General features: G+C 48.1%; 1 protein-coding gene across 1 annotated transcript in view; it reads left to right on the top strand.

The window, feature by feature from the left end:
* Positions 1-12,619, top strand: part of PITPNA (phosphatidylinositol transfer protein alpha) — a 41,696-nt gene that overhangs the window by 3,782 nt on the left and 25,295 nt on the right. The window contains exons 3-4 of the mRNA XM_064378093.1: positions 5,942-6,087; positions 8,819-8,910. Coding sequence (XP_064234163.1) covers positions 5,942-6,087; positions 8,819-8,910 — 238 coding nt within the window. The remainder of the gene's footprint in view (positions 1-5,941; positions 6,088-8,818; positions 8,911-12,619) is intronic.

Raw genomic sequence — 12,619 nt, 5'->3', positions numbered from 1 at the left:
ACGCTGTTGGCATGCTGGATGACTGAGTAGAGACTAAACCAGCCCCTTGTATCTGCTGGGACTGTGCATGTTTAGGGACACTTTTTTTTTTCTGAGACAGAGTCTCACCCTCACCCATGTTGGAGTGCAGTGGCGTCACCTTGGCTAACTGCAACCTCTGCCTCCTGGGTTCAAGAGATTCTTCTGCCTCAACCTCCCAAGTAGCCGAGATTACAGGTGTGTACCACCACACCTGGCTAAGTTTTGTATTTTTAGTAGAGATGGGGGTTTCACTATGTTGGCCAGGCTAGTCTCCTGACCTCAAGCGATTCATCCGCCTCAGCTTCCCAAAGTGTTGGGATGACACACGTCAGCCACTGTGCCTGGCCAGGGACACATTATTGATGGGATCAAGTGTGTGCTTTCTGGGACCTCCATGACTTGGCTGGCAAGTGTGCATGGCTCTCTCTGGTTGTGCAGCAAACCAGCAGGGCAGGAAATCTCTTGAGCCCTCCCTAGCCACGATAGGTGACTGCTGGAGAGACTAAGACACAGAACCCTTCTTTTACGGAGGGCAGGTAATAACAGATAGGCTTGGCTTGCCCTCTGTCCTTTTATGTTTCCTGGGTCTGACATCCTTGTATATGGGGATCTGGCAGCAGGATTTGCTGTAAGAAGGTTCATAGGCCATGCTGACTCAGAGCCAGCCTCTTGGACAACAGAAAACTGTCATGGAGCCTCGTCTCTTCCTCTGAACTTCCTCCACTCTCCTCTCCTGGGGCAGCCTCATTCTTTGCTCCTTTCTGAACCCACAGCCCCACCCCACCCCAGCTTCCAGTTAAACTTGAATTTGGTGAGGCTCATCAGGCAGTATAGTGCCTCCAGTCACTGGGCTTCCTCTCTCTCCTGCAGTGTGAGCATGAAGCTCCATGATAACTTCCACTCTGTTCCAAATATGAACTGGACCTTTGAAAAATGAAATCAGGCCAACAGAGCCTGCAGCACATTTAGCTGAACAGACATCCAGGCTTGTTGGCCCCCAAGAGGGGTGGGCAGACATTGGCCCGCTAAAGGGTTGCCTCCAGGGGTGGACTACGAATCTGATAAGAGCTGTGGAGACCTCGGGGAGGGGGCCAGAGGCAGGCCTTGACCATGATTTGGGGGTTCTGGGAAGGGCAGAAAAGAGAAAGGAGACGGGGGAACCTGGGGAAAAGAGGGAATGGCTGGTAGATGCTCTGGTCGCTGTAGGCGTGGGGTATACCTGGGGCCTGAGAGGCGGGTGCCAGGGCTGACAAGTGTTGGCTTGGAAGGGGTCTTGTTAACCCACCTGCTTTGGCCATGCTGTCTTTATTTTTTTTACTTTATAATATTTCTTTTAAATAGTGGAGATAGGGTCTCACTGTGTTGTCCAGGCTGGTCTTGAACTCCTGGCCTCAAGCAATCCTCCTACCTCAGCCTCCCGGAGTGCTGGGATTATAGATGTCAACCACTGCACCCAGCCTGTGCTGTCTTTATTAAAAATAGCAAGTGATGATTTTCCAAACCAGAAGGCCAAGCAGGAGAGCCTAGCATGTCCCTTGCTCTGAAACTTAGCTCTTGGAGAGGTGTCCGGTGACTTCCTCTCTGTGTTACAGGACAGTCCCACCCCCATTGTTAGGAATATGTGCCCCAGGAACTCGGGATTTCCTCAGTGTAGGGGTTGGGGTGAAGTGGATCCTTTTACAGGGATTTCTTGATGGAACGAGGGCTGGAGTGTGTCTGAGAAGGCTGCAGACCTGTCCTGGGGCACCGTGTGTCTGCTCTCGCAGTAAGGCTGAAGGGGCCAACATGCTGACAGCTCATCGTGGGGCCAAGACTGGAAGGAAGGGAAACTTCCACCTTGAGAGCATCCACCCTTGGTGGGTTTTCGCCCGTGATGGTTTTTCTCCACCATTGAGGAAGTGGTGGGGCAGAGATGGGTAATCAGAGCCTGAAGTTGAAGCAGACGCTTGGGAAGTGCGTGCTGATCGGGATTCAGCTGTCTGCCTGGTGATGGTTAGCCCGTTTTCAGCAAGAACCGTTGACAAGAGAGTAGTACGTGGCCTGGCCAGGGACGTCCTTTCAGAGGATCTGAAAAATCCTGGAGGGGAAGGCCAAAGAAGAAACGAGGAATCATCAGCCTTCTCAGAATCTTTGTCAGTCACCCCATCCTGACTCACAGTTCCTGTGGGAACAGCCCAGCATCATGTGACTAGCGGGTTCACGTCCTAAATTGGAGGCCGTGACTTGAGGCCCCTGCAGTGTTCTGATTTAGGGAAAGTGAAGAAAGAGAAGTTCATGTCCCTGTAATCATTCTGATGGCTTGCATCAATATTTTGGGGGCAGAATTAGCTTCTGGCTGGCCAGAGTGTCCATGCATTCTGCAGCAGAGCAAGACAGCTTTGGGTGTTTGGCATGGGTGTGGCCTCCAGTGCTTCCTGGCTCAGGTCGGCCCGCCCTCTGCTTCGGGCAGGGCTGTTTTACTTCTTGTTTCCAGAGATACGTGACACCATTCCACCTCTGGTACCCAGCCTGATGGGGCCTTTGGCTGGGACCAAAGCTGTACTTTTTTTTGAGATGAAGTCGCACCCTGTTGCCCAGGCTGGAGTGCAGTGGCGCGATCTTGGCTCACTGCAACCTCTGCCTCCCAGATTCAGGTGATTCTTCTGCCTCAGCCTCCCAAGTAGCTGGCATTACAGGCAGCCACCAGCCATCACGCCCTGCTAACTCTTGTATTTTTTTTTTTTTTTTTTTTAGACAGAGTTTCGCTCTTGTTACCCAGTCTGGAGTGCAATGGTGCGATCTCGGCTCACCGCAACCTCCGCCTGCTGAGTTCAAGCAATTCTCCTGCCTCAGCCTCCTGAGTAGCTGGGATTACAGGCATGGGCCACCATGCCCAGCTAATTTTTTGTATTTTTAGTAGAGACGGGGTTTCACCATGTTGACTAGGATGGTCTCGATCTCTTGACCTCATGATCCACCCGCCTCGGCCTCCCAAAGTGCTGGGATTACAGCCACCGCGCCTGGCCCAACTCTTGTATTTTTAGTAGAGACGGGGTTCCACCATGTTAGTCAGGCTGGTCTTAAATCCTGACCTCTTATACTGCATAAAATCCATGTTTAAGAACTTAAAAAAAAAAAAAAATCCTGACCTCTGGTGATCAGCCGGCTTCGGCCTCCCAAAGCGCGGGGATTACAGACTTGAGCCACTGCGCCTGGCCCCTAACTATACTGTTTTTTATGATGTGTTTCATGTCAGTATTTCAGGCCCACCCACTGTGTTCCCTCTCCCAGATTGCCAAAGTGATGGAGTCTCTGTTTTTCTTAGTTGAATGGCTTAGTTCTTTGGGACAAGCAAACAAATCTCAAGAGCAGGGAGCATCGTCGTAGGTCAGAGGAGGCTGGAGGCCCAGTCTTCTTGGGGTTTTTTAAAAATCTGATTTAATGGTTTGACTCCCCACTCCTGTCTCCATCCCATCCGAGTCTGGCTGCATTCCCAGGGTGCAGAGCAGCTATGCCGAAAGGAACTCTCTAACATGAAAAGCGCCCTTCACTTGCAGCTTGTGCAGGCCAGTCTTGCTTACCCCTTGAGATTAACTAAACTGCCTTCACTTGTCTCATTGGGATTAAAAGATCAGAATATCAAGAGAGATTAAAGGGGGAAGATGCCAGCCAGCAGGCTGATCCTCTTAGAACCTGCCCTCTGATTCCTGCAGCTGAAGAGAAACCAAATGAAAGCGATTAGTCTCTGCCTGGGGGCCCCCTTCCCAAGTGGCACCGCTAGGCAGCAACTTTGTCTCCTCCACCAGGCCCTCTCCCCAGCTGCCCTTTAGGATTGCTGAGTCAGTGGTTAGATGTTCTTACCACTCTTCACTGAAACAGAGCTACTGCTCCTCCGTAGGCACCCCTGGCTCAGCCCAGCCTTGACCCACTTGACGGGTTTTCATGTGTGCCTAGCTGGGTGGTGGACTGGGAAAGGCACAGGGACAGTTTGCGGCTCCAGGCAGGCATTGAGGCAGCACTGATACTGCTTAGGATTAGCAAGGTCGAGGTGCCTGGCTTCCACCCAGATGCTCCTCTTTATGGATTTCGCTGAGCTTTGGTTGCTTGCCTGGGCCTTTTCACGCATTTTGCTCTGGATTTTTGCTTTGAAAGTTAGGGCTCTTTCAGCTTTGTTGTGAGCAGTGAATTTTCCTGGTCCTCTGCTTCACTTTCCAGATTTTGCCCAGAAATTTCCCTGCAGTGCTTACAAAGCTGCCTGGAAGAGCAGGTTTCTAAGTTTGAGGTGAAGCAGCTCTGAAAGCTGCCTCTGTTCCTTGGTGTTGCAGGCAGTGATTTACGTGGCAGCTGCCTAGAGATACAGGCTTTCCGTTTTATTCTCAAAGAGAGAAAAACCGGACACCTGTAATCTCAGCTGCTCAGGAGGCTGAGGCAGGAGAATCACTTGAACTCAGAGGTTGCGGTGAGCTGAGATCGTGCCACTGCACTCCAGCCTGGGCAACAGAGCAAAACTTTGTCTCAAAAAAGAGAGAAACACCCTTGCCTTTCCCCCTTGGGAGTACCAGGCATTGGGGGAGAGGGCACAGAGGGTGAGGAAACCCTTTATCTCCCTTGTACTTCCAGCATATGGGGGTCCAGGCCCTTTTTCCCTGTTGCTCACATCCCCTAAGCTGTCATGCCTAATTGGAACTGGCAGTGATAGGAAAGATGAGTTCCTTGGTGTAGACATGACTTCCTGCGTTAAACATTGCTGTTCATTTTCTTTTCATCTTGTTTTCCCTTCTGTACAGCTTCTCTCAGAGAGAAGAAGGCAGCAGGGCTAAGCTTGGGCACTGCCCAGGTCATCAGCCCTAACACGGAGCCATTCCGACAGGGTTAGAAGAGGCCAATAATCTTGACGGGTGACTTGATAGGGTGGCGTGTGACCCAAATAAAGGAAAACCAGGCTTTTGCCATGTAGTAAGTGCCAGCACAGAGGGCGTACCCAGCTGGCACAGGCTGTGGGCTAGGAATCTGAAGTATCTCATACAGAAAGCAGGAATACTTGCTTCGGCCCCAGCAGGAACCTGGAAAGTGTCAAAGAAGTTTAATTGCCTAAAAGAGCTGTTTGGGGGGTGAGGAGAGGCCTGACACTAGAGAATAAGCAAGTAGATGAGTCAGCTTTACAGTAGAGGTTGTGGAGCTCACAGAGCCCTGAGCACCTTTCTTTGACAAGAAGTCATGTCTCAGAGTCTATTTAAATGAGTAAGAACAAGTGATTTCTGGCAACCAACCCAGATCTTATGGGGTCTTAATACCAGAAGCAGGTTCAGCACAAAAGCTCCTTTGGACTCTAATCTGTTTTCTGCATGGTGGTATGAGGTTAAGTAGATTCACCTGCCTCTTTAAATCCCGATGTATTGGCTGGGAGCAGTGGCTCATGCTTATAATCTCAGCACTTTGGGAGGCCAAGGTGGGAGGCTCACTTCAGACCAGGAGTTTGAGACCAGCCTGGGCAATATAGCAAGACCCTGTCTCTACCAAAAAAATTAGTAAATAAATGAAAATAAAAATAAACCCTGATGGGCTGGGCACGGAGGCTCACGCCTATAATCCCAGCACTTTGGGAGACCAAGGTGGGTGGATCACAAGGTCAGGAGTTCAAGACCAGCCTGGCCAAGATGGTGAAACCCTGTCTCTTAAACATATAAGTAAATAAATAAACCCTGATGGATGATGTGGAAATGAGAAAGATGAAATTAAAGATACCTGATGGGTAAAGAGGCCATGAAGCAGCGCTCAGTTGCTTTGAGTGGATTTGGGCAATTCTGATGTCAAACTCCAAAATGAGCCCCTGGGTGAGGAGCCCCCAGGGTGATTTCTTTCCATAGTTACGGCCGCTGGATTCTGTGGAACTGTTGAGAAGACTCCGTATTGAGAATAACACCTGTCTCTGTTCCTTCAGTATCAAGTAGGGCAGCTGTATTCTGTGGCTGAGGCCAGTAAAAATGAAACTGGTGGTGGCGAAGGCGTGGAGGTCCTGGTGAATGAACCCTACGAGAAAGACGGTGAGAAAGGCCAGTACACGCACAAGATCTACCACCTGCAGAGGTACGTGGCCCGGCAGCAGGCCAGACCATGGCCTCGGGTGGAGGTGGCGACAGTGGCTAATTGGGGTGTTTCCAAGTTAGTAGCTGGTTGCTCAGGTTGCTTTTGTGTGAATGTGTGTGTGTGTGTGTGTGAATGTGTGTGTGTATGTGTGTGTAAATGAATGTTACTTCCTTTATTGTTTTATATAGATGGGATTATATTAATTGTCATAACGATTAATGTTAATAGTTATATACTAACTATGTAAATGTTATACTAACATTTATGTAGATGGGAATATACTACTTTTTCTCTTTTATGACTTATCATGGTGACTCTCAGCCTATTCTGCCTCAGTCTTTAGGTTAGGGTACATGTAGTATTCATAGTATCATCATTCATAGTGTCATTCAGAGTACCGTGTGGCACAGATGTTCTGTGAGCGGTCTAACCCTCCTCTCTTGATGCGTATTTGTAGTATAGTACCGTGTGGCACAGATGTGCTGTGAGTGGTCTGACTCTCCACTCTTGATACATATTTTTAGTTATTTCCAGATGCTGACATAATTGAGTAAAACTCCTGCATAAATCTTCTCATGTACTTGTATATGCACATCTTTAGCAAATATTCCTAAAATTGAATTCCTAGAATTGCTGGGCTGGTAGTATTTTAAATTCTGATATTGTGAAATCAGTTGCCAGAGAAATTTTGGCACCTCTCTTTGGATCAGAGGCATCCGTATTTTTAAATAAAGCTTGAATTGATTTGTGTACTGAAATCCATACCAAACTGCACAAATTTACTGCATGCCTAACCAAAACAGTAATAGTTCAGTAAACTATGAGTGGACCCACAGGCCGTTGATATTAATCATACATCAGCTTGAATGGAAGTCAAACCAAGCTAGTTTTAAAAACTATCCGGAGCTGGAAAAGGTAAACCTGAGTCTTTTTTTAAAATAGTGATAAAGTACACATGACAGGCCGGGCGTGGTGGCTCACGCCTATAATCCCAGCACTTTGGGAGGCCGAGGCGGGTGGATCACGAGGTCAAGAGATCGAGACCATCCTGGTCAACATGGTGAAACCCCATCTCTACTTAAAATACAAAAAAAATTAGCTGGGCGTGGTGGCGTGCACCTGTAGTCCCAGCTACTTGGGAGGCTGAGGCAGGAGAATTGCTTGAACCCATGAGGCAGAGGTTGCGGTGAGCCGAGATCGCGCCATTGCACTCCAGCCTGGGTAACAAGAGCGAAACTCTGACTCAAAAAAAAAAAAAAAAAGTACACATAACATAAAATTCACCATTTTAATCATTTTTAAGTATACAGTTCAGTAACTTTAAGTACATCCACACTGCTGTGAAACTGAAACCTGAATCTTAAGTTCTAGTCTCAAAACTGAACTAAAATCAGTTTACTTTCATTTGGTGAAAGCCCTACTTCATTGTGGTCTGTCACTTTGATGGTATAGAAGTGCTCACCCCAGAGGGGTCCAGGACCTCAGTGCTGGGGAGGGAGAACAGCACTGTGCAGTGAGGAGGAATCCCACCATCACCCGGTCTCCTCACCAATACATTTTTTCTCCACGTGGGGAGGAATCCCACCATCACCCGGACTCCTCACCAGTGTACTTTTCCTCCATGTCTCCTTTTGCCCCTCCTCTGGTATTTGTATTTCTTAAAGAGAATTTTGAAAAGAGATGGTGAAGTTGGTATTTTAGGTAGAAAGGACTGAATGTTTGCTTAAGACTATGTTGATCCAACCAAAGTGACAGAGACGAGGCCTCTACATAGAAAAGATGGACCTGGCCAGGCGCAGTGACTCACGCCTGTAATCCCAACACTTTAGGAGGCTGAGGCAGGCAGATCATGTCAAGAGTTCAAGAGCATCCTGGCCAATGTGAAAAACCCCATCTCTACTAAAAATAGAAAAATTAGCTGGATGTGGTGGTACCTGCGTGTAGTCCCAGCTACTCAGGAGGCTAAGGCAGGAGAATCACCTGAACCCAGGAAACGGAGGTTGCAGTGAATCGATATCGCACCACTGCACTCCAGTCTGGGGGACAGAGTGAGACTCCATCTAAAAGAAAACAAGGAAAAGGAATATATGTACCGTTTTACTTTTTTTAAATTTTTCTAAATGTTTTCCCACTCTGGTCATTTAAACCACTTACCTCGAAAAAAAAAAAAAGGCTGGGGGAGGCGCTTATCCTATACATGTTGTTCTGTAACCTGAGATAAGAATTGAGTAGAAGAAAATGTTTTGTCCTGGGAGGCAAATGGTTTGAGGCCCTCCTGGCCTCTCAGAACTGATACAGCAGATCAGACAATCCTGGATCCCATATTCTAAGTTAGTCAGCCATCTCCCTGGCCCGTAAACCTAGGCTGGTACTTGCTTGGAGGTGTTCCCTCTGTGTTTTCCTTGCACCGTGTAGTGTAACTCCCTGGGCCCAGCAAGCTCTGGAAAAAGGTGCCACGCTGATGGAAGGGGTGATAAGCCACAGCAGGGAACCTGGGGTCCCCTGTGCTGTCCTGTTTCTGGTGGCTGGTAGAGCACAGGTGGGTGTGTGCTAGGAGCCAGCCAAGGTGGGGCTTCAGGCTCTGACAGGTAACGTCTCACACCCACTGGTAGCCTGCTTATCTCATGGAAACTTGCTTGTCAACTCCCCATGACGAAGCTGGATCTGAAAAGCCTATTGTGTCTTCCTCTCTTCCATTTCTCTTTATAACCCTTTTCCCCCCGCACTGTAGCAAAGTACCCACGTTTGTCCGAATGCTGGCCCCAGAGGGAGCTCTGAATATACATGAAAAAGCATGGAATGCCTATCCTTACTGCAGAACTGGTGAGTGCAGACTTGGCTGGAGGCTGGAGCTGGGGCCCAGGGTGGACAGGGTGTGGCCAGATCAGCCGGGCTGGGGATGTGGCAGGGCTCTGTGTCCCACCTGCATTCTCCAGGTTAGGGAAAGGAGTAGGCAGGGAACCCTCCAAGCTGATGGTGGGTGTCAGTGCTGTCCAGCATGACTTGGTGAACAGTAGGGTAGTCATGGCCTGAGACCACAGAACCAACTCTCTTGCTTGGGGATGCTATAATAATTCTGATTGTTGTGATTGATTATAACATTTTAGTATATTTTCCTAGTCCTTTTTATTTGTATTTGTATATATTTATTTTTTTTTTGGAGACAGAGTCTTGCTATGTTGTCCAGGCTGGAGTGCGATGGCATGATCTTGGCTCTCTGCAACCTCTGCCTCCTGGGTTCAAGCAATTCTACTGCCTTAGCCTCCCAAGTAGCTGAGACTGCAGGCACACACCGCCACACCCGGCTAATTTTTTGTATTCTAGTAGAGACAGGGTTTCACTGTGTTGCCCATTCTGGTCTCGAACTCCTGACCTCAGGCAATCCACCCACCTCAGGCTCCCAAAATGCTGGGATTACAGGCGTGAGCCAGCGTGCATGGCCTCTAGTCCTTTTTAAAAGAACACACGCACACAAAATCTCTTGACAAATTTTTTTTTTTTTTGAGATGGAGTCTCGCTCTTGTTGCCCAGGCTGAAGTGCAATGGCGCGATCTCGGCTCACTGCAACCTCTGCCTCCTGGGTTCAAGTGATTCTCCTGCCTCAGCCTCCTGAGTAGCTGGGATTACAGGCATGTGCCACCACACCCAGCTAATTTTGTATTTTTAGTAGAGACGGGATTTCTCTGTGTTGGTCAGGCTGGTCTCGAACTCCCAGTCTCAGGTGATCTGCCTGCCTTGGCCTCCCAAAGTGCTGGGATTATAGGCATGAACCACCGCACCGAGCCTTTTTTGTTTGTTTGTTTGGTTGTTTTTTGTTGTTGTTGTTGTTTTTTTTTTTGAGGTGGAGCCTGGCTCTGTTGCCCAGGCTGGAGAACAGTGACACCATCTCAGCTCACTGCAACCTCTGCCTCCTGGGTTCAAGCAGTTCTTGTGCCTCAGCCACACAAGTAGCTGGAATTACATGCCACCACACCCAGCTACCTTTTGTATTTTTAGTAGAGACGGGATTTCACCATGTTGGCCAGGCTGGTCTCGAACTCCTGATTTCAAGTGATCCACCCCCTTCTGCCTCCCAAAATCCTGGGATTACTAATATGATTACTAATTTTTTCATTGCTTTTGTGTGTGTGTGTGTGTGTGTGTGTGTGTGTGTGTGTGTGTATGTGACAGGGTTTCACCCTGTTGTTCAGGCTGGTGTGTACTGACACAGTCACAGCTTATTGCAGCCTTAACCTCCCAGGCTCAAGTAATCCTTCCACCTCAGCTTCCCAAATAGCTGGGACTATAGGTGTGTACCATCATGCCTGGCTAGTTTTTGTATTTATTTATTTATTTATTTTTTGTAGTGATGGGGTCTCACCATGTTGCCCAGGCTGGTCTCAAACTCCTGGGCTCAAGCAATGCTCCCCACCTTGGCCTCGCAAAGTGGTGGGATTATAGGCATGAACCACCGTGCCTGGCCTAAATTTCTAATTTTTCTTCATCGAATGGAGAACATTTTCCCTGTCACTAGGGTGTCTAGTATTTTTTTTAAATTTGTAGTAGGTGCATAGTATTCCGTCATATGAATGAAATGTGGCTTATACTGGAACAGCATGTTCTGTAGTTGAGGATAGGGTGGAATTATTTCCTTAATCTCGGCCAGTCTCCTGCATAGAGTTTCTGGAAAGCAGAGAAAAGATTTGAACTTCCACAGAGAACTTTCTGTTCTAGTCCAGACATTCTTGGATTTCTTTTGAGTGATTCAGATTCTTAGCTTTCCAAGATTCCTAGGTTTCCAGGGCCATCTAGGAATAGACCTCTTGGGAGGGCCTAAGCTGGTTCTGATTCATAACCCTGGGGGATCCTGAGAGGTCCCCTGGAACTTGTCTGAGGTGGGTGAGCTTTCCTCCTGCCAGCCTCCATGTGGGGGTGTGGACAGTGCTGGGCAGGGGTCCTCCCTGCAGCCTCTGCTTACCTGGACTCCTTTATCTGCTTTATTTGTTGGACTTGACCCTCCCTAGAGTCTATCTGATGAGGATGTGATCCTTCTATGACACATATCACCCTTATCTTGTGGACTGGACTTTGGGAATAACTGAAATCCAGAACGCGGGGTCATTGTTCTTTCCAACCCTCAGTGGCCTTCACAGGTTCAAGGACCTTGTATCAGGAGATGTACAGTCATTGGTGGGATCTGGGGTGTGTAACCTTTAGAGCTTTATTGCTGTAGCTGAAAATGCAGATATCCTGCTCCCTAAGTTAAGTTCTTGGAAATGAGGCATGCATATGTGTTCTTAAAAGACATTATGTGGTGTGGCTGGGTGTGTCTGGTCTGGGGCCAAAGGTGGATTTTCTTGTCTGAGAGAGTTGCAGTGAGAGTGAGCATGCGTTGCAAGAACCGTAGCAACTTGGCATAAAGGAGGCCAGCAGATAGCATGCATACCTCCCTGCCTGGGACAGGGTTCTGGGTACACAGCTTGTGCCAACTGAGAGATGCCACTGTTCTCTGTGTAATTCTGGGGAGAGGACTGCAGCTGACACAGGCATCTTTCTGCACGCTAAATGTTAGCTCACATGTTGATCCTTGGCCAAAAGAAAAAGAAAAACATAATTTCTGTGTCAGTTCCATGCGTTAACCGATTGCACCACTGGAGCTCCACTAGAAAAATATAATTTCTAAATACTTCATGAAGATAGGGAGTAGGAGGAAGGCATGAGGCATGTATATGCATGCCCCATTTCTTCAGTGGGGGCTGACTTCACATTCAGGATACAACTTCACACAGAATGGGTGTGTTGAATCTTAGATCTCTTCAGTTAGACACTTGCTCTTTTAAAATAAGAGAGACAGACAGGCAAGGAAGGCTGCTTTCCACTTCCCTCTGGGGGCTGATGGGGCAGAGGGTATCAGCTGAGATGTCTTAGCTTGCCCTCAGTAGATTAAAGTTTGAAGTAAGCTAGATGAAGTAGCATGAAGTAAATGTCCTGTGCCTTTTGGGAGGCTTATTCTCCTTATTCTGAGTGGAATGAAAATACATTGGGAATACCCTAGTAGTTATCAGCCTTGCTGTTCTCTTAGCTTGTTTCCCTCGCTCTTTTCCCTGGAAGCTGATGGGTTGGAAAGTGAGGAGAGGGTCAGATCGGAGTTGGTCTGTGAATGAATGAAAGTGGGAAAAGGAAAAGAAAGTTTGTTTCTCCTTCCATCTTTCCCTGGAGCCATAGCCCTCAGCTCGATACAGTATCGCTAAGCCATGCTTTTATTTATTTTACTTATTTATTTATTTATTTTTTATTTTTTGAGGCGGAGTCTCACTCTTGTCGCCCAGGCTGGAATGCAGTGGTATTATCTCAGCTTACTGCAACTTCCACCTCCCGGGTTCAAGCAGTTCTCCTACCTCACCCTTCTGAGTAGCTGGGACTGCAGGCACACATGACCATGCCCAGCTAATTTTTGTATATTTAGTAGAGACGGGGTTTCACCATGTTGGCCAGGCTGGTCTCAAACTCCTGAAGTCAGGTGATCTACCCACCTCGACCTCTCAAAGTGCTG

The sequence above is a fragment of the Aotus nancymaae genome, unplaced genomic scaffold, assembly GCF_030222135.1.
Source record: "Aotus nancymaae isolate 86718 unplaced genomic scaffold, 86718_ANA_hifiasm-v0.15.2.pri h1tg000018l, whole genome shotgun sequence".
Taxonomy (NCBI): Eukaryota; Metazoa; Chordata; class Mammalia; order Primates; family Aotidae; genus Aotus; species Aotus nancymaae.
Note: the sequence above shows the minus strand (reverse complement) of the source record. Positions and strands in the feature narration are given on the sequence as shown.